At 47.0% G+C, this 23,071-nt stretch overlaps 1 protein-coding gene across 1 annotated transcript in view; it reads left to right on the top strand.

Moving 5' to 3' along the window:
• Positions 1-16,208, top strand: part of LOC119103071 (uncharacterized) — a 64,378-nt gene extending 48,170 nt beyond the window's left edge. The window contains exons 4-5 of the mRNA XM_037226519.1: positions 15,103-15,151; positions 16,186-16,208. Coding sequence (XP_037082414.1) covers positions 15,103-15,151; positions 16,186-16,208 — 72 coding nt within the window. The remainder of the gene's footprint in view (positions 1-15,102; positions 15,152-16,185) is intronic.
• Positions 16,209-23,071: the final 6,863 nt, after the last annotated feature.

Raw genomic sequence — 23,071 nt, 5'->3', positions numbered from 1 at the left:
ATATATATATATATATATATATATACAGCTTGTTGCGGGGTACATTTTGCTAATCAATAGGCATGCGGTTAGGTCATGCATCAGACTTCGCGCCAGGAAGTGGTCCAGAACCGACCAATACAAAAGGACATTGTGGGTTAAGTCCATCTTATTTGTTATAGCAAATTAGCTTCAGTGTGTGTGTCCCCGTTCACTAAAGACAGTCTCATGGCAGGGCAATGCGAATACAACTTCAAGAATAAGCATGTTTCAAAAACACCGCCACGCCAAATGCCTCATGCATCATATATGCTTTCGTGATTGACGGAGATAAGTTACTTAGATGCCTATTTCGGTGAAAATGACAGCGTATCATGCACCTTTTTGTGTCGCGTGAAGATTGTCTAGCCTCCGCAATATCTGGGCACACTACGACCGGAGTGACATAACGGAAGAGCTCTGACACCCGCAGATCGGAGTGCAAATGTGAATTCATGTAATGTTACGTTCAGGAAATATGTGGTTGATAGTAATATCCCTTTTGTATGTGTGTTGTACGTATGTTTAAGTACCTATGCTCGCTGTACCATCTGCAATGCTGTACCATGTACTAACCATGGTCCTGGTTTGCCGTTTTGCATAACTCGGACTGATGAGGGAAAAGGGGGGTTGATGCGAACCTCCCCCGGCGTTTCCAAGCTTATAAAGATAGAGCTTACCGAGAGCACCAGTATATCGTTCTGAACACCATCGCTCGATTGACATTAGTTTTATGTTGTTGACAGATGAAAGGTTGAATTTTTGTCAGAAAACCGCACTTTGCAGCTTTACTTTATGTTTACGAAAACAAGCTTTGCGGTGACACGAAACTTAAACTAGGGTCTGTCTTCTTCAATTCTGAGTGCGTTCTGTAAAACAATTATGTTGCCGCCCGCCGCCCGAGCCAGCCATAGATCGCCGTCGAGTGATCACAAACTGTCGCTGCTCCGAAACCAGAAAATCTAGGAACGCGTTTGGGAATCAAAACACGCGCCATAATCACTGTCTATCACGGCGAGGGTTAAACGTCATGTTATTGCTGCACTGGATATCGGCAGAGATTTTTCGTAGCGGGCAAAACAGGAAAAAAAACAATGCTTGCTTCCTCCCATATTTTCTTGCTCCTAGCTTGACCTCACGCGGGCCCCGTCCCAAAAGACCAAGTCCCTGGCAACAAGCTGTACTCTGTCCGTGGGCTGGCGCCGAAAGGTTCCGATGCTCGCGAAACTTTCCCCTTGCAAACAACTAGAACATTTTCATTGACGCACCAGACTTTTCACACGCGCTTGCCGACAGGCAGGTTGGTGCAAATGAAAAAAAAGGGATGAGCGATTGAGTATAGGCGTCTGGCAGCGGGCAGTATGAAGCAACACAGCGTGCGTACCTGTTCGTCTGCGTACCTGAACCGCTGATGGGTGCTTGTTGACTTGACGGAAACGTGCACTTAGAGCCTGCGTGGGGGAGAGTTTAGAAGTAGTATGGCCCAGTACACATGTCTCGTGGAAAGTTGCGCCAGTCACACGGCATGTGCCAACAACACTTTTTGGAACATAGAATTGGGTTTTGCAGTCATAAACACAACACGGTATATACGCAGATGCACACCAAAGGGACATAGATGGGGCTTACGCGTGGAGCCGAATGACAAATTGGGAAGAAAGAACGGGTTACGATTTGAGGCGATGAGGTCGTGAGGTGTGTCTTGTCAAGCGACCTTGACCAAGGGCGGATCTAGATTGGTAGGGGGTGGGATGGGATAGGGCTATACCCACCATCTCTTGGGGCGAGGAAGCAACAAAATGTCGTGGTGAAGAGGCACCAAAATATTCATCTCGGATCCACATAACCCTTATGTTCAAAAGGCCCCAAAATTTCACGGGCTCCACAAATGACAACAGATATTTATTTTTGACAGACACTGAAACCCAAGGACACCATAACCCACGCAAAACCTTCATTCTCTAAAAACACCAAACTTCAGGCGTTGCAGGGGTTTCAATTTCATTGTTGTGCCTCCCGCCATGAGAAATCCTGGATTGGCCCAATGGGCTGGGGCACCAAAATCGTCAGTTTTGGGGCACCATAGCTTCCATTTCCGCCACCATAACCTTTATTTTAGGGAGCTCCTCTATCTAAGGGGGCAATTCAAATTTCCCAAAGCTTTGGTTTAAAACAAGGTTTAAAATCTATGGCCTCACGGTATCTATGCCTTTCACCATTGCAAAATCTCGATCTGCCTGTTCCACGAGGGAGCACCAAAAAACTTCATTACCGGGCATCTTAGCTTTTATTTTCCAGAGGCACACGCTTCCCAAGACACCACAAAGGAGGGGTAGGTTCTAAAGGGAGAGAGGCAAGGGGGTCCTTGCTCTCCCCCCTGGGCCAAAGGAGGTCTGATGCCCTGAAGAGGTACCAAATCTCATCGCAAAAGGGAAACAATACATTTCTTTTGGAAGCACATACTTATATTTTTATGAAACACCAAATTGCAGGGGCAACACGACGTTCGTGCCGTGGTGTCGACGAAACCCTTCGTCGGTCAAAGCGGGGAAGGAGCACCAAATCCTTCCTTTCGGCGCAACATAACCTTTATTTTCAAAACTCACCCAATTCAAGAAAGCACCATGAAGGGTCCTAACCCTTTCTTCTGAAAGAACCATCAATTCCAGGGGCATAACTACGGTGAGCTTTACGCCCTGATAACATCCTGGATTGAACCCCTGAGCAAGGAGGCACAAAAAATCGTTTTTGCAGGACGACACCATCTTGATTGTCAAGGGGTACTAAATCAAAGCGGTCCATTTCGAGAGCCTTAAACCATAATTTTAAAAGGGCACCAAAGTCCAGCGTCATTACAATCGGCGTGCCTCTCATTTTGGAAAAAAAACGCTGAATCGGACCGTTCAGGGAAGGGGCACCCTGTTTAGGTAAACAGACGCCAACAGCCTCCGTTGTCATTGGGGCTTGGGGCCGCATCGACCGGCTGTGGTGCAGACTTCTGAGGGTCTCCGTAGGGTCCTGGAGGTCATTAGTGGTGCCCGTGATTTTAAAAAAATGAACGCTATGTGGATCCCGAATGAAGATTTTGCCGCTCTTCATCGTGATATTTTGCTGCCCCCTCGCCCCAAGGGACATGGTGCATAGCCCCATCAAACCCCCACCCCCTACCACTCTGGATCCGTCATTGGTCAAGGTCGGGTGACAAGAAGCACCTCATCGCCTCATCACCTCAAAGCGTAGCCGGTTTTTTCTTCCTAATTCGTCATTCGGCTCCACGCGTAAACCCAATTTATATCCTTTTGGTGTGCATCTGAGTATCTACCGCGTTGTGTTTATAACTGCGAAACCCAATTCTATGTTCCGAAAAGTGTTGTTTGTACATGCTATGTAGCTGGCGCCTCCTTTGCACGAGACAGGTGTACTGGGCCATGCTGACTCTAATCTCTCTCCACGCAGGCACTAAGCGCATGTTTCCGTCAAGTCAACAAGTACCCATCAGCGGTCCATGTACGCACGCGAGCAGGTAGGCACGCTGTGTTGCTACATACGACCACAGCCCGCTGCTGGACGCCTATTGCATGCTCCATCGCTCACCCCGTGTCAAGAACATTTGCAACAAACACCCTTCAAAATGCTGCTCTTGCCCCGAGCACACGGTGTACCTACACCCACTACCAGGGACGTAGCAAAACATTGAAACAAACTGTGCATATTAAAAACTTTTGGTATCACATTCATTGTATATATGCATATACATGTATCTGTATCGTGTTATGTTATACCTGTATATATACCTGTATCGTGGTTATGTTACCCCCGACCTCATGCGAAGCCTGGTTCACTGACTTCTGACTTACGGCCATCGGTTGCCTTAGCAGATGAGCTGATCGTTCACGCCATTTCATTCGCGCCGGCCTGCCTGTCGTCGAGCGCGTGAAGTTCGGAGCGTGGATGAAAATGTTCTAATGACAGTTATTATTGGTCAGAGTGGGGCGTTTCCCGCTTTGAGTTTCTCAAGCGCGGTAGACGTCCAGCACCGTACCCCAGACAGATCACGACTTGTCGCGTGTGAGTTGGTTTTCAGAGGCGGGCTCTGTGTGAGATGAAATTATTACAGGGAGCAAGTAAATGTGGAACTAAGCAAACATTCCTGCCTAACATGGTTGCAAATATCGACAAAATAAGGATCATCTTTTCACGAAACATCATTGCCAATATCCAATGCAACAGGAAAATAAGATGTAGGACAGCGAGAATAAGTACTTACACATGCGCACGACATAACGCGTGCAGAAAAATATCACTATCAACCACATGTTTCTATGCATTTCATGATACGAATTCACGCGTTCACACTCTAATTCTGGTTACACAGATCTCCCGTTATATATCTCCGTTCACAGCTAGGCAAGATATTACGAAAACTAGAAAAATGTGAGAAGAAGCACAAATGCATGGCCTGCTGTCATCTTAACCGAGACATGCACGAGAGAGAACCCGCCTCCGCCTGAAATGGCGGAGAAATCAAATTAAATGGTAGAACCTGCCGCCACCCTCCTGCCTACTGGCCATGTATCCGCTAAATACCGACAATAACATGATAATCTGACATTTGTATCGGTGTTGCTATATGCGATCGGCTGCGTGTCGCTTAACGCCTACACTATTACATTTCCCGTTTGAAGAGCATTTATGGCATGCCCCACACACTGGGCTTGCCGTAAGCGCACTGTGTGCTTCTGCATCCATTACCAAAGACTTAGCGAAGCGATGAAATGAGCTGAACGTATTGAAAACTAGCATTATCATATTCTAATTACATACATACTCGTATCTTTGTCATATTTTCTTCGGTCTTATGCGTTCACTACAGTTCGTCTTACGCCATAACAGTGATCCGTTGCCTTGGTTGGCTGGCTGGGGTGGCGGGTGGCAAGAGAAATACACTACAGAATGTACTCAGAACTGAAGAAGACACACCCTATTTTAGGCTTGGTGTCATCACAAGGCTTGTTCTAGTAAACATAAAGTAAAGGTGCAAAGTGCGGTTCTCTGGAAAAATCGACATTTCACCTGTCAACAGCATGCAAATTAGTAACATTGGTGAGATCGTGTTCAGAACGATATACTCGTGTTCTCGGCAAGCTCTATCTTTGGCAGCTTGGGAACGCCGGGTAGAGGGTCGCATTAACCCCTTATCTCTCGCCTCTCCCCCTATCAGTCCGAGTTATGCAAAACGGCGAATCAGGGCGATGGTTAAGACATACAGGGAGCATAGGTACTTAAACATACGTACAATGCACATGCAGAAGGAATATTGCCATCAACTACATATTTCCTGAGCGCAACATTAGATGTAATCATATTTTCACTCCGATCTGTGGGTGCCAAAGCTCTCCCGTCATGTCACTCCTGTCATAATTCGGCCAGATATTCCGGAGGCTGGTCAATCATCACACGAAGCAGAAACTTGCACGGTGTGCTGCCGTTTTCACCGAAAAAGGCGTCTAAATAACTTGTCGCCGTTTATCACGAAAGCATATATAATAAATGATGCATTTGGCGTGGCGGTGTTTTTGAGACATACTTATTCCTGAAGTTGTATTCGCATTGCTCTGCCATGAGACTGTCGTCAGTGATCGGGACACATACACTGAAGCTAATTTGCTATAACAAATCAGCTCGACTTAACCTACAATGTCTTAACCCACGATGCCAATGTCAATGGTCGATTCTGGACCAGTACGTGGCGTGAAATCTGATGCATGATTTAACCGCATGTTCATTGTTTAGCAAAATACACTTATAGATAGAGAGAGAGAGAGAGAGAGAGAGAGAGAGAGAGAGAGAGAGAGAGAGAGAGAGAGAGAGAGATATATATATATATATATATATATATATATATATATATATATATATATATATATATATATATCCATTCCGGGTCCGGGCGGGTCCATTAAACAAGCCTCTCTCTCTCCCCCTCTCTCTCTCCTCTCTCTCTCTCTCTCTCTCTCTCTCTCTCTCTCTCTCTCTCTCTCTCTCTCTCTCTCTCTCTCTCTCTCTCTCTCTCTCTCTCTCTCTCTCTCTCTATCTATAAGTGTATTTTGCTAAACAATGAACATGCGGTTAAATCATGCATCAGATTTCACGCCACGTACTGGTCCAGAATCGACCATTGACATCGACATCGTGGGTTAAGACATTGTAGGTTAAGTCGAGCTGATTTGTTATAGCAAATTAGCTTCAGTGTATGTGTCCCGATCACTGACGACAGTCTCATGGGAGAGCAATGCGAATACAACTTCAGGAATAAGTATGTCTCAAAACACCGCCACGCCAAATGCATCATTTATTATATATGCTTTCGTGATAAACGGCGACAAGTTATTTAGACGCCTTTTTCGGTGAAAACGGCAGCACACCGTGCAAGTTTCTGCTTCGTGTGATGATTGACCAGCCTCCGGAATATCTGGCCGAATTATGACAGGAGTGACATGACGGGAGAGCTTTGGCACCCACAGATCGGGGTGAAAATATGATTACATCTAATGTTACGCTCAGGAAATATGTAGTTGATGGCAATATTCCTTCTGCATGTGCATTGTACGTATGTTTAAGTACCTATGCTTGCTGTGTGTCTTAACCATCGCCCTGATTCGCCGTTTTGCATAACTCGGACTGATAAAGGGAGAGGAGAGAGATAGGGGATTATTGCGACCCTCTACCCGGCGTTCCCAAGCTGCCAAAGATAGAGCTTGCCGAGAACACGAGTATATCGTTCTGAACACGATCTCACCAATGGTACTAATTTTTATGCTGTTGACAGGTGAAATGTCGAATTTTCCAGAAAACCGCGCTTTGTACCTTTACTTTATGTTTACTAGAACAAGCCTTGTAGTGACACCAAGCTTAAAATAGGGTGTGTCTTCTTCAATTCTGAATACATTCTGTAGTGTATTTCTCTTGCCGCCCGCCACCCCAGCCAGCCAACCAAGGCAACGGATCACTGTTATGGCGTAAGACGAACTGTAGTGAACGCATAAGACCGAAGAAAATATGACAAAGATATGAGTATGTATGTAATTAGAATATGATTATGCTAGTTTTCAATACGTTCAGCTCATTTCATCGCTTCGCTAAGTCTTTGGTAATGGATGCAGAAGCACACAGTGCGCTTATGGCAAGCCCAGTGTGTGGGGCATGCTATAAATGCTCTTCAAACGGGAAATGTAATAGTGTATGCGTTAAGCGACACGCAGCCGATCGCATATAACAACACCGAGACAAATGTCAGATTATCATGTTATTGTCGGTATTTAGCGGATACATGGCCAGTAGGCAGTAGGGTGGCGGCAGGTTCTACCATTTAATTTGATTTCTCCGCCATTTCAGGCGGAGGCGGGTTCTCTCTCGTGCATGTCTCGGTTAAGATGACAGCAGGCCATGCATTTGTGCTTCTTCTCACATTTTTCTAGTTTTCGTAATATCTTGCCTAGCTGTGAACGGAGATATATAACGGGAGATCTGTGTAACCAGAATTAGAGTGCGAACGCGTGAATTCGTATCATGAAATGCATAGAAACATGTGGTTGATAGTGATATTTTTCTGCACGCGTTATGTCGTGCGCATGTGTAAGTGCTTATTCTCGCTGTCCTACATCTTATTTTCCTGTTGCATTGGATATTGGCAATGATGTTTCGTGAAAAGATGATCCTTATTTTGTCGATATTTGCAACCATGTTAGGCAGGAATGTTTGCTTAGTTCCACATTTACTTGCTCCCTGTAATAATTTCATCTCACACAGAGCCCGCCTCTGAAAACCAACTCACACGCGACAAGTCGTAATCTGTCTGGGGCACGGTGCTGGACGACTACCGCGCTTGAGAAACTCAAAGCGGGAAACGCCCCACTCTGACCAATAATAACTGTCATTAGAACATCTTCATCCACGCTCCGAACTTCACGCGCTCGACGACAGGCAGGCCGGCGCGAATGAAATGGCGTGAACGATCAGCTCATCTGCCAAGGCAACCGATGGCCGTAACCACTTAAGTCAGAAGTCAGTGAACCAGGCTTCGCGTGAGGTCGGGGGTAACATAACCACGATCCAGGTATATATATACAGGTATAACATAACACGATACAGATATATTTATATATATATATATACATATATATATATATATATATATGTATACATATATACAACGAATGTGATACCAAAAGTTTTTAATATGCACAGTTTGTTTCAATGTTTTGCTACGTACCTGGTAATGGGTGTAGGTACACCGTGTGCTCGGGCAGGAGCGGCACTTTGAAGGGTGCTTATTGCAAATGCTCTTGAAACGGGGTGAGCGATGGAGCATGCAATAAGCGTCCAGCAGCGGGCCGTGGTCGTATGTAGCAACAAAGCGTGCCTACCTGCTCGCGTGCGTACATGGACCGCTGATGGGTGCTTGTTGACTTGACGGAAACATGCGCTTAGTGCCTGCGTGGGGAGAGATTAGAGGCAGCATGGCCCAGTGCACCTGTCTCGTGCAAAGGAGGCGCCAGCTACATAGCATGTACAAACAACACTTTTCGGAACATAGAATTGGGTTTCGCAGTTACAAACACAACGCGGTACTCAGATGCACACCAAAAGGACATAAAGTGGGTTTACGCGTGGAGCCGAATGACGAATTGGGAAGAAAAAACAGGCTACGCTTTGAGGTGATGAGGCGGTGAGGTGCTTCTTGTCACCCGGCCTTGACCAATGGCGGATCCAGAGTGGTAGGGGGTGGGGTTTTGATGGGGCTATGCACCATGTCCCTTGGGGCGAGGGGGCGACAAAATATCACGATGAAGAGCGGCAAAATCTTCATTTGGGATCCACATAGCGTTCATTTTTTAAAAAATCACGAGCACCACTAATGACCTCCAGGACCCTACGGAGACCCTCAGAAGTCTGCACCACAGCCGGTCGATGCGGCCCCAAGCCCCAATGACAACGGAGGCTGTTGGCGTCTGTTTACCTAAACAGGGTGCCCCTTCCCTGAACGGTCCGATTCAGCATTTTTTTCCAAAATGAGAGGCACGCCAATTGTAATGACGCTGGACTTTGGTGCCATTTTAAAATTATGGTTTAAGGCTCTCGAAATGGACCGCTTTGATTTAGTACCCCTTGGCAATCAAGAAGGTGTCGCCCCGCAAAAACGATTTTTTGTGCCTCCTTGCTCAGGGGCTCGATCCAGGATTTTATCAGGGCGTAAAGCTCACCGTAGTTATGCCCCTGGAATTGATGGTTCTTTCAGAAGAAAGGGTTAGGACCCTTCATGGTGCTTTCTTGAATTGGGTGAGTTTTGAAAATAAAGGTTATGTTGCGCCGAAATAAAGGATTTGGTGCTCCTTCACCGCTTTGACCGACGAAGGGTTTCGTCGACACCACGGCACGAACGTCGTGTTGCCGCTGCAATTTGGTGTCTCATAAAAATATGAGTATGTGCTTCCGAAAGAAATGCATTGTTTCCCTTTTGCGATGAGATTTGGTGCCTCTTCAGGGCATCAGACCTCCTTTGGCCCAGGGGGGAGAGCAATGACCCCCTTGCCCCTCTCCCTTTAGAACCTGCCCCTACTTTGTGGTGCCTTGGGAAGCGTGTGCCTCTGGAAAAAAAAGCTAAGATGCCCGGTGATGAAGTTTTTTGGTGCTCCCTCGTGGAACAGGCAGATCGAGATTTTGCAATGGTGAAAGGCATAGATACCGTGAGGCCATAGATTTTAAACCTTGTTTTAAACCAAAGCTTTGGGAAATTTGAATTGCCCCCTTAGATAGAGGAGCTCCTTAAAATAAAGGTTATGGTGGCGGGAAATGAAAGCTATGGTGCCCCAAACTGACGATTTTGGTGCCCCAGCCCATTGGGCCAATCCAGGATTTCTCATGGCGGGAGGCACAACAATGAAGTTGAAACCCCTGCAACCCCTGAAATTTGGTGTTTTTAGAGAATGAAGGTTTTGTGTCGGTTATGGTGTCCTTGGGTTTCAGTGTCTGTCAAAAATAAATATCTGTTGTCATTTGTGGAGCCCGTGAAATTTTGGGGCCTTTTGAACATAAGGGTTATGTGGATCCGAGATGAATATTTTGGTGCCTCTTCACCACGACATTTTGTTGCTTCCTCGCCCCAAGAGATGGGGGGTATAGCCCTATCCCATCCCACCCCCTACCAATCTAGATCCGCCCTTGGTCAAGGTCGCTTGACAAGACACACCTCACGACCTCATCGCCTCAAATCATAACCCGTTCTTTCTTCCCAATTTGTCATTCGGCTCCACGCGTAAGCCCCATGTATGTCCCTTTGGTGTGCATCCGCGTATATACCGTGTTGTGTTTATGATTGCAAAACCCAATTCTATGTTCCAAAAAGTGTTGTTGGCACATGCCGTGTGACTGGCGCAACTTTCCACGAGACATGTGTACTGGGCCATACTACTTCTAAACTCTCCCCCACGCAGGCTCTAAGTGCACGTTTCCGTCAAGTCAACAAGCACCCATCAGCGGTTCAGGTACGCAGGCGAACAGGCACGCAAGCTGTGTTGCTTCATACTGCCCGCTGCCAGACGCCTATTGCATACTCAATCGCCCATCCCGTTTTTTTTTTTCATTCGCACCAACCTGTCTGTCGGCAAGCGCGTGTGAAAAGTCTGGTGCGTCAATGAAAATGTTCTAGTTGTTTGCAAGGGGAAAGTTTCGCGAGCATCGGAACCTTTCGGCGCCAGCCCACGGACAGAGTACACCTTGTTGCGAGGGACTTGGTCTTTTGGGACGGGGCCCGCGTGAGGTCAAGCTAGGAGCAAGAAAATATGGAAGGAAGCAAGCATTGTTTTTTTCCTGTTTTGCCCGCTATGGTGTCAGTTATTTCCAAAATGAGGAATACCCTTTCACGAAAAATCTCTGCCGATATCCAATGCAGCAATAACATGACGTTTAACCCTCGCCGTGATAGACAGTGATTATGGCGCGTGTTTTGATTCCCAAACGCGTTCCTAGATTTTCTGGTTTCGGAGCAGCGACAGTTTGTGATCACTCGACGGCAATCTATGGCTGGCTCGGGCGGCGGGCGGCAACATAATTGTTTTACAGAACGCACTCAGAATTGAAGAAGACACACCCTAGTTTAAGTTTCGTGTCACCGCAAAGCTTGTTTTCGTAAACATAAAGTAAAGCTGCAAAGTGCGGTTTTCTGAAAAAAATTCAACCTTTCACCTGTCAACAACATAAAACTAATGTCAATCGAGCGATCGTGTTCAGAACGATATACTGGTGCTCTCGGCAAGCTCTATCTTGATAAGCTTGGAAACGCCGGGGAGGTTCGCATCAACCCCCTTTTCCCTTATCAGTCCGAGTTATGCAAAACGGCAAATCAGGACCATGGTTAGTACATGGTACAGCATTGCAGATGGTACGGCGAGCATAGGTACTTAAACATACGTACAACACACATACAAAAGGGATATTACTATCGACCACATATTTCCTGAACGTAACATTACATGAATTCACATTTGCACTCCGATCTGCGGGTGCCAGAGCTCTTCCGTTATGTCACTCCGGTCGTAATGTGCCCAGATATTGCGGAGGCTAGACAATCTTCACGCGACACAAAAAATTGCATGATACGCTGTCATTTTCAGCGAAAGAGGCATCTAAACAACTTATCTCCGTCAATCACGAAAGCATATATGATGCATGAGGCATTTGGCGTGGCGGTGTTTTTGAAACATGCTTATTCTTGAAGTTGTATTCGCATTGCCCTGCCATGAGTCTGTCTTTAGTGAACGGGGACACACACACTGAAGCTAATTTGCTATAACAAATAAGATGGACTTAACCCACAATGTCCTTTTGTATTGGTCGGTTCTGGACCACTTCCTGGCGCGAAGTCTGATGCATGACCTAACCGCATGCCTATTGATTAGCAAAATGTACTCATATATATATATATATATATATATATATATATATATATATATATATTTCAATATACATACGCAAAGCAGATTGTTCTTCATATATGTTTTGTTAAGCATCACATCAGTCTTAGCAGTGATGAAATTTTCGGATGCTTTCTGGACAAATCTGATGACAGGTTTTGGTTCTTCTCGCTGGTCGTTGAAGATGTCACCACAGTTCATGCTACAAAGATGATATAGATTGTCATATTGCATGGCCTGGTATTACTTATAGTCCTCAACGTTCTATTTTTCATTGGACATTTTCTGGAATGACAATTTTGGACAAAGTTGAATTCGTAGTACGTTTGTAAACAAGCCCCGCATTACTTCATTCTGGACAGCGATACTGTGACGTCATCATGGGGCTAAGTCACATGGCGCCAACACTATGGCGTTGTGAAAACGCTGTTCTTTGCGAGCTGGTTTAAACATAAATATTTCCATGAGCCGAGTTTGTTCGACCTAGCTCATTCAATGTAACATTTTAGGCCGAGAAATGGCGTCGGTTTGCACCAGATCCACAAAATTATTGCTGAAATGCACTTCCAGCCTGCCCCCGACAGACAGATGGGGTCACCCATTCACCAGTGATTTATCACAGAAAAGCTATAGCCGGAAGTCCTTTGAAACAGCCTGTGGAAAAGAGTACAACATGCAACAACAGCAACAATGTTGGGTGGAAATGAAATACGGCGGGCTCGCAGCACCCTGGGACGCCTATTGAGAAGTTGGAATACGCATCCTGTAGCCTTAGAGAGAGCGTGGACAGGGGGGATGCAGGGTTGGTCTGCCCTTATTGGGGGTAGTGAGTGGTGAGCCCCGGGGGCTTAAATGCTGTGCGTGCCATTTCAGTTCAAGATAGAGGATTTTTCCTGTAAAATGGGCCGGTTTCTGGCAAGTTTTATCATCTCTGCCAGTCAAGAGGCCGCAGCGCATATCTTAGCTAGGAAATAGTTTAATAAATATATTTTAGGGCGCTGGGGATGCTATTCTCTGTGCACCATTTTTATCTAACCTATCCAACATTACAGATTAGTATTTCAACCAAAATCCAGGAAGATCATAGGATAGCAACAGCGAAATTTTTGGCACCAGTCCTCCTCACAAAACCTTATTTTCACAGTTCACTTCATATCGGTACTGCAGGACGAAGATATGCGCAATCATTGCCTATTAATGTAACGTTAATATTACATGTGATGGTGATTTATTGATGTACAAATACTTATCTTATAAAAAGCGCATTACATATAGATATTCACGCGCGTTGGCTTCGACGATTATGGCGTGGGTGCTGGAGCTAGAACACGTGGTTTAGTGTTTTTTGGGGGGAAATCAGATGCTAGTATTGAGTTGTCTTCAGAAGTTTTGAACTGCAAATTACAATATCACTTGACTAGTATGCACCAACCTTTTTGTAGCATCAACCAAAAACCACATTGCGGGCTACCAAACTTTAGTCCCATGGTAACGTCATGTCTGCGTAGACTCCTCTAGTAGCCTCGGTTTGTAAACTTGAAATTATCTCGTGCTTAGATAATACATTGGTATTAGCCCTATCCCTGGGAGAAAAATCTGGAGAATGGAGATTTATTTGTGTTGATATTTTGGCACCACATCTTTATCAAAACAATGGCAGGATTGTGGATTCCCTGCCGATGATCCTACTTGATTTTTCAGGCCTTTTTTTAACCAGCAAACTGTAGTTTTTGCAGGACGCCAACATTCAGGGGATTAATCAAAGAGTGACTGCCAGCAATTACCACGCTGCAGTGCCTGTCTAAGAATTAAAGCGCGAACATACATGTGCATACCAACAAATTCAAACAAATGAGCATCACGCATCACACTTCATTTAGATATGCAAACAAGTTGAAGTAAACAGGCATCACATATCGCCCATAAATTATACATGCAGGCGATTTCAATTGAACAGGCATCGCATGTCACGTGTCAGGCATCGCTTACACATGTAAACGATTTTAAGTTAGCACATATCACACGTAAAGGCACATATCACGTTCGCATAATCGGCCATGATGAGCCCTGTATGTCGAGATCTGGTTGCCCACTTTTAATAAGAATGGATTCACACGTTTTCCTGTCTCGGTGGTCCTGTGCTCTGTAGATGGATGTGCTCTTTAGTCGTCGCCCTTCGGCCCCTTCGGAGCCACATACATACCTACATATGTCAGCTTTTGTAATACCGGTTATGCGCAAATAGTACCGGTAATGCGGACCCGGGCCGAAGGGCCGGGATTTCTAATGCGATCTCCACCGAGCCCTTCGGGCCATTCGAAGCAACGAACCGGGTCTCAAATTGTATGTCCCCAGAGCCCTTGGGCGAGAAGGGGCGAGGCGCGGGCCCCCGTACATCTCCTGTGTGCGCTACTGAAGGTACCTGAGCGGTGAATGCGACTCCTGAGCGACCGGGGTATCCTAGTAGTTTTCCAGTTCACTTAGTGTCCATGGTTTGAAGGGCAACAGGGGTTTAAGTAGCTGTAAGGACCTTTAAATGTATTCCTGGCGACCAGGAAGTCCCGACTGAGCGGCCAGAGGGGGTCCACGAGGTTACCAGAGGGAGCTTCTTGGACTGCTAGACGCTGCTACGGCATTGTCAGAGTTTGTAACTGGCAATATTTTTTGCCTTTCTCATTCAGTATGGTCAGTTTTTGGACTTCACAGTCCAAAAACAGCTCCTCGCGGGGGTTTCTAAACCCCTCGCCCTTCTCCCAGTTCCCCCTCCCCCCTTCAGCAGCCAGACTTCAATAGAGTTTCCAGGCAAGACTTGAGATCCCATGCATTTCCCCTTGGGGCTGAAGGATATTTCCGTTCCCTTTCAGATTTCCAATCGGTTACTATTAATACACATGATCTATTGGTCCCCACTCTCACGCCTAAGGCCCTCTGAACGGGATGGTTGACCCTGGATGTACGCGGGGCCACTCACCGACCCAAGAAGTTCCCAAGCGTAGTGGGTTTAATAAATAGCACAAGGATGTCAGTTCGGTGCATTTGGGCAGTAGAGAAAACGGGCAGAGGGACACTGTCCGGTGCTGGTTCCTGACTGACACGAGGCTCGTCCATTTAGGTGCCCGTCAAGAAGGAGGAGGAGGAGGAGGAGGAGGAGCAGGGCTTCGGTACAGAACGAGCGAGATCCCAGGATGTCCGACATGTCCTGATGTCCGGTCCGCCGGGATGTGTACCGCGGCGAGCCGGGTGAAACCGAGTCAGGGGCCTCGGGCTCTGACGCTAAGATGGCGGCGTGCCCGACTGAGCTGGCAGTGCTTCGACCGCGGACGGGCTGCCCCACGGACAGGCCTCACGCACGTGCGGTGGGGTTCCGCTCTCGGTCGAGGAACGGCGTGTGCGTGAATGCGTTCTTCATTTGGCGGCCGAGCTGCCTCGTCCGCCGGCCCGCCGCTGGTGTAGATGCCCGCCGGACTGTCGAGCTGCGCAGCCTCTGGGCTGGCCTGTGTGTCCGAGCTCCGCGTCCAACCAATTGCACATTATTATTCCCACATATGTACGGTGATTGGACTGAAGCATTGTCTGCAAATTTGGCAGGCAGCGGTTTGTTTGTCGGGACGGGCTGTGACACCCATGGGGCCTTACGTCTCACCGGCTGCTATTGCTTTTTCGGGGCGGAACGCCTCTATTACGTATTTATCAGGCATTAGGTACGCGGGATGCGGTAGTGGTGTAGCCAGGACTCCATCCCAGGATAGAAAAGTTCAGAGATGAGCACCCTAACCACTAGCCACCACGCCACCATCGCCCCTCTGCGGCGCGAACTGCACCCGTCGCGATAAACTCCAGACTGGTGTTGCTGGACCCCAAATTCTATACTTAGGAGGTTCTGAAGCGTAAACGGAAGAAAGTGTGTCAAGAATGATGAAGTGGATGGCGAATACAAACTTACCATTTTTCCAATCAATTCAGGTTATCTATCGCAAATCAGCTCAGTGACATACACTCTGCTCCGCTGTTCAGATGGTGAATCAACAGCGCCTTTAAGCGCGACACGTGCGTAGTGTTTTGAGTGACGTTTGGCAGGCAGTCGAACACATTCACAGTCAATGTTTGCTTTTTACTTTCTATTGACTTGCAACCTGGAGTGCGGTTCGATATTCAGTTGCAGGGGTTTCATCCCCCTCCGTAACTTGGGTCGCAGCCTGCGGATTTGTGAAAAAGTGAGCCAAATTCGGAGAGAAACCAATTCGTTGGCATATTATCACGGTACTCTTCGTTGCATTTTCCTCGCTCACCCAACCAGGTCATTTTGGTAAGCCACTCCCGTTGAAAACGTTCTTAATCGAAGAAATGAACTGCTTGATGTCGCCCTGCAAGTATGGTTTTTGTGCCTCCTTGCCCAAGGGTTCCATGCAGGATTCTATCACGGCGGAAAGCTCAACATAGTTATGCCCCTGGAATTAATTGTTCTTTCAGAATAAAGGGTTAAGGCCCTTTCTGGTACTCTCTGGAATTGGGTGCTTCTTGAAAATAAAGGTTATGTTGCCCCGAAATGAAGGATGTGGTGTTAGCTCGCTGCATGGACCGACGCAGGGTTTTGTCGAGACCGCGGCACGAACGTCGTGGTGCCCCTGCAATTTGGTGTATCATAAAAATATAGGTTATGTGGTTCCGAAATTAAGATACGTTGTCCCTTTGCGATGAGATTTGATGCCTCTTCAGGTCGGCCAAACCTCCTTGGGCCCAAGGGGGAGAGGAATGACCCCATGGCCCCTCCCCCTCTGGACCCGCCCCTGCTCTGTGGTGCCTTGGGAAGTGTGTGCCTCTGGAAAATAAAAGCTAAGATACCCGGTACTGAAGTTTTTTTGGTGCTACCTCGTGGAACAGGCAGATCGAGAATTTTTCAAGGATGAAAGCCACAGATATTGTGATGTTCAGGGATTTTAAACGTTGTTCAAAACAAAACATTGGGAAATTTGAATTGCCTTTTTAGATAGAGGGCTCTTTAAAATAAAGGCTACGGTGACGTGAAATGAAAGTTATCGTGCTCCAAACTGACTATTTCGGCGCCCCCTAGCCCAAGGATCTAATCCAGGATTTAATCAGGGCAGAAGGGCGCAACACTGCTGTATCCCTCAAATTTGGTGCCATCAGAAAATGAAGGCTTGGGCCGGTTATGGTGTACCCGGATTTCAGTGCCTATTGAAAAGAAATATTTGTGGTCACTTATGGTGCCCGTAAAATTTAGGGGCATTTTGAAAAAAGGTTATGTGGATACGAAATGAAGATTTTGCTGCCCCTTCACCATTATATTTTGTTGCCCCCTCACCTTAAGAGACACGGGGTACAGCCCCATCAAACCCCCACCCCCCACCACATTGGATCCTCCATTGGTCAAGGTCGGTTGCAAGACACACCTGACAGCCTCATCGCCTCAAATCGAAGCCCGTTCTTTCTTCATAATTTGTAAATCGGCTTCTCGCGTAGGTCCCATTTATGTCATTTTGGTGTGCATATGAATATATACCGTGCTGTGTTTATGACTGCGAAACCCAATTCTATCTTCCGGAAAGTGTTGTCTGTACATGCTTTGTAGCTGGCGCTCCCTTTGCGCGAGACATGTGTACTGAGCCATGCTGCCTCTAAACTCTCCCCACGCAGGCTCCAAGCGCTGTTGCCTTCAAGTCAACAAGTACCCATCAGCGGTTCATGTACGCACTCGAACAGGTAGGCACGCTGTGTTGCTTCAAACGGCCCGCTGCCAAACGCCTATTGCATACTGCATCGCTCATCCCGTTTCAAGAGCATTTGCGATAAGCACCGTTGAAAGTGCTCTCTGCTTGCTTTGCCCCGAGCACACGGTGTTTCTCCCTCCATTACCAAGGACGTAGCAAAACAATGAAACGAACTGTGCATATTAAAAACTATAGTTACCATATCCATAATATGTGTACATATATATATATATATATATATATATATATATATATATATATGTATGTATGTATATATACCTGTATCGTGGTTGTATTTCCCTTGGCCTGATGTGAAGTCTGGTTCACTGGCTTTTGACTTACGCGGTTACGACCATCAGCTGCCTTGGTCGATCAGCTGATCGCTCGCGCCATTTTCATTCGCGCCAGCCTGCCTGTTGTCAACCGCGTGAAGCTCGACGTGTGGATGAAGATGTTCTAATGGCATTCATAATTGGTCGGCCGGGACGTTTCCCGCTTTGAGTTTCTCAAGCACCGTACTCGTCCAGCACCGGACCTCAGACAGATCGCGGCTTGTCGCGGAGAAGTTGGTTTTCGGAGGCGTGCTCAGTGTGAAATGAAAAATGAAACAAGGAGCAAGTAAAGATGGAAGTAAGCAAACATTTTTGCCTCTCATGGTTGCAACTGTCGACAAAATAAGGATCATCTTTTCACGAAACATCATTGCCGATATGCGATGCAGTAATAGGGCAATGTGTAAGACCGCGAGAGTAGGTACTTACATATGCGTACGACATCGCACACGCAGAATTAGCATAACATGACATGCATGAATTAGCATTACATAGCATTACATGATGTGAATTCCCACATTCGCACTCTTATTCTGGTGTCACATATCTCCCGTTATATAACTCCGTTCACAACTTGGCATGATACTACGGAGACAAGAAGAAAAAAAATGTGAGAAGAAACACAAATGCACGGTATGCTGTCATCTCAACCGAGACATGCATGAGATAAAACCTGCCTCCGCCTAAAATGGCGGAGAAATCAAATTAAATGGCTGAACCTGCCGCCACCCTACTGCCTACCGAACACGTATCTGCTAAATGCCAACAATAACATCATGCTCTGACATTTGTCTCGGTGTCGCTATATGCGATCGGCTGCTTGTCGCCTAACGCCTACACTCTTGCATCTCCCGTTTCAAGGACATTTGTAACATTCCCCACACACTGGGCTTGCCGTGAGCGCACTGTGTGCTGCTACATCCATCCTCAAAGACTTAGGGAAAAAGTGAAAGGAGCTGAACATATTAAAAACTATGATGATCATATTCAAACTACCTGCCCGTATATTTGTCATACTTTCTTCGGTCTTATGTGTTCACTGCAGTTTGTCATACGCGATAACAGCGATCGGTTGCCTTGGTCGAACATCCTACCGTTCGCGCCATTTTCAGCCGCGCCAACCTCTCCAAGCGCGTACGAACAGTCTGGCGCGTCAATGAAAATGTTCTCGTTGTTCGGACGGGGAAAGTTTCGCGAGCATCTGAACCTTTCCGCGTCAGCCCGTGGACAGATCTCAACTCGTTGCGGGAGACTTTCTTTTGGAACGGGGTCAGCGTAAGGTCAAGGTAGGAGCAAGCAATGAATGAAGGAAACAAGCATTGTTTTTTTCTTGTTTTGCACGCTATGGCTTCAGTTATTAGCAAAATGAGCGAAACATTTTGCAAAACATTATTAGCAAAACGCTTAGCCCTCGCCATGATAGGCGTTGACTATGGCATGTGTTTTGATACCAAAACGTGTTTCTAGACTTTCCGGTTTCGGAGCAGCGGCTGTTTGTGATGAGCACTCCACGGCGATCTATGGCTGGCTCAGGCGGCGGGCGGCAAGAGAATCGCACAACAGAACGTGCTCAGAATTGAACAAGACACATGCCAGTTTAAGGTTCGTGTCAATGCAAGGCTTGTTCTCGTAAACATAAAATAAAGCTACAAAGCGCGGTTTTCTGTAAAATTCGACCTTTGACCTGCCAACAACATAAAAATTAGTACCAATCGTGAAATCGAGCTCAGAACAATATATTGCTGTTCTCGGCAAGCTTTAAACATTATAAGCTTTGGAACGCCGGGGGAGGGTCACATCAACCCTCTCTCCCCCTATCAGTCCGAGTTATGCAAAACGGCGAATCAGGGCGATGGCTAAGACATACAGCGAGCACAGATACTTAAACACACGCACAACGCACATGCAGAAGGGATATTACTACCAGCCACATATTGCATGAGCGTAACATTACATGAATCCGCACTTTTGACTCCGATCTGTGGGTGCCAAAGCCCTCTCGTTATGTCACTCTGGTCATAATTCGACCAGATATTCCGGAGGTTAGACAATCTTCACAAGCAACAGAAAATCGCACGATATGCTGTCATTTTCACCGAATGAGCCATCTAAATAACTTGTCACCGGCAATCACGAAAACATATATGATTCTGACCATACCGTAACAGCGTCTAGCAGTCCAAGAAACTCTGGTAAACTCGTGGACCCTTCTGGCCGCTCAGTCACGACATGCGGTTAAGTCATCATCAGATTTCGCGCCAGATAGTGGTTCAGAATCGGCCAAGCCAAAAGGCCATTGTAGGTTAAGTCGATCGGATTTGTTATCGAAAATTAGCTTCAGCGTGTTTCCCCGTTCACTAAGGACAGTCTCATGAAAGGGCAATGTGAATACACCTTCAAAAATATTTACGTCTCAAGTACGTCGCTACGTTACGTCGTTACGTCTCAGTTGGCGGTGAAACAACTTCCTCATGTTCCACACGTGTATGTGGAATTTCCACATTGTCAAATCCGGGTCAATAAGATTTTGATGGTTCAAGACAAGACGCTTCCGTAGCCGCAAAAGTTGCTGCAGAGTAGAACACGCTCACGAAGCCGAACCATAACCAACGACGTTTCGGCTATCTCGGACATTTCAGAAAACCTGAGTTCACTGTCGTCAGGAAGAGATGGGATGACAGTGTGAATCAAAGGACTGGTGACGTTTCTACATTCAGTGGAGAACCATTGCTTTTTTCGCAACCCAACTTTGAACTCAGTGCAAAAAAAGTGGAGCAAATGCCTTTATTTCCCGTATCAACTCGCTCTTTCGATTTTGTTTAAGCATCTCATGCGGCATAGCAACATGAAAATAAGCATTTCGGCGCTCGTTTTCATTTCATATCAAAGGACCACCACCACCTCTGTAACTCTGACCATGACCTAGTTAACCGTACGATAGCAGAGCCATGACTTGTAGCGACGAAATTCTCGCGCGATGCCCCCACGTAAACATGCTGTCTGTATGGTCAAAGCTGCGCTGTTTTGAGCCGTTGTTCACCGCGCAGGGGATTTTCGTAGTCTCCGTGATGAATGCCGCCACTTTTCTTTGGTGGCATTGACACCCGAGGCAACGTTGGATGCGCGCCAGGTTTGAAAATGCATTACCTGTCGGGATGTGGACCGGGTTGCGTGTGCGTGCGGGACGGCTGTGGTTCGGTCCTCGGAACTGACACGATTGAAATTGCGATTGGGTTGATTGAAGTACCATAGTCCTCCTGGCCGGATTGAGAGCTGCCCATAATTGCTCTCATTGCTGCCGTTGAAGTCGAACCTAACGATAAGTTGTGGTGTTTCGTTGTGGATTTCCTACCAATTCAAGACTGAAGATGCATGAAGAGGATACAAAACACATCGAAGCTTTGAAGAAACTGAGAACTTCAGCCAGAGGTAAGGCTACGAAACTCATCAATAAGCTGAAAGAGTTTATCCACCTGGAAGATGATTGTGATGTTGATGATTTTGCTCTAGCAGTAGCCCAGGCGGAGCGACATGAGGCTGAGTTGAAGGATATGCAGCAGCAGTTGAGTGCACATGATGAGGATGTGGGAAAAGAGGATTCTAGTCACCTCGGTGATTTGTTTGCCGCAATATTTAAGAGCAAGCTGGCATTGGCTCGCCTGGAACAGTCAAAGGAAGCTCAGGGTGGGATAGTGAAGCTTGACATTATGCTGCCCAAGTATGATGGGGACTTCATGAAGTGGCCAGAGTTTTGGGGGCTTTATGAGGTGTCTGTTCACACAGACAAGAGTTACTCAAGTGTAGAAAAGTCCGTTTATTTGAGAGGTGTGCTTTGTGGTGGTACACTGAAAGCAATTGAAGGTATACCAGTGAGCAAGTCAGGTTACAACCTCGCCATCAAGATACTCATTGAGAGATATTGCCAGGAGGAACGGAGGAGAGAGGCCCTGATGAAGAGGCTGATGGATATCTCACCAGTGCCAAATGATAGGGACCTTATGTCACTACGTGCGCTAGTTGATGGTCTCACTGCTGATGTCCGAGGACTATAATGTGTGAGTGTAACCTCGGACATGTTCGAACAGCTGCTAGTTCCCATGATCCTAGATAAGATTCCAGAGACCTGGAGATGTCAGTGGCTAAGACTGGAGACGGGAAGCAGCATGGATGACTTTCTCGACTTCCTGCAAAAGGAGATGGCTGTTCATGAGCAAGCATCCAGGGCTGGGCAGAAGTCATCTGGGACAGCATGTTACCAAACCAGACCAGTTGGTCCGACAACAGTAAGTGGCCTTCTGTCGCACCAAGAAAGATGCCTGTCTGCTAGCCAGAGCATCCAGCTAGAACGTAGTGTCAGATTGCGTGAAAACTAGACTTGCGCTGCCTGCCATGCCAGGAAACATGGACTCTTAGCGTGCAGCGTGTATAAGAGGCAAGCTGTGCGGGAGAGATGGGAGACTGTGAAGAGAGCTGGAGCGTGCTTTAAATGTCTTGGCCCCCACCACGTCCGGGCATGCAACAGCATGAATTGTCCCGCATGCGGAGGACCCCATCATTCCAGCCTGCATCACAGCTCTGCGGCATCATGGCAGCAACCATTACCAGACATTGGTGGTCGCTCTGCAGCTGCATCTCACCAGGCAGCACTTGCTTATGTGTACCTGCTGGAGTTGAGCCCCCCCCCCCCCCCTATGCTGCTTTTGCTGCCTCTGCTGATGCCCGTGCTGAGCCTCTACAGCATGCTTCGCCTGCTTTATGCTTAGACCCAGCTCGGCCAGAACAGCTAGTCAGCCCACCTGGCAGTCAGCCAAACTTCGCCTCTGGCTTTAGACAATGCAATAACGTGACCGCATGTGATAACCCTTGCTTTGTGCAAACGGCTCTGGTGGAGGCGTCTGGAACAAGAGGATCCTGTATGCTGAGGGTCCCGCTGGATGGTGGGTCTGATGCGTCTTACGTCAGATCATCAGTGGCGAAACTGCTCGGGCTACCCGTGGTTGGGACGGAGACGTTTGCCTGC

This window comes from Pollicipes pollicipes, unplaced genomic scaffold (genome assembly GCF_011947565.3).
Source record: "Pollicipes pollicipes isolate AB1234 unplaced genomic scaffold, Ppol_2.1 Scaffold_5724;HRSCAF=6776_pilon_pilon_pilon, whole genome shotgun sequence".
Classification (NCBI taxonomy): domain Eukaryota; kingdom Metazoa; phylum Arthropoda; class Thecostraca; order Pollicipedomorpha; family Pollicipedidae; genus Pollicipes; species Pollicipes pollicipes.
The sequence above is the reverse complement of the archived record's forward strand: the minus strand, read 5'-3'. Positions and strand labels throughout refer to the sequence as shown.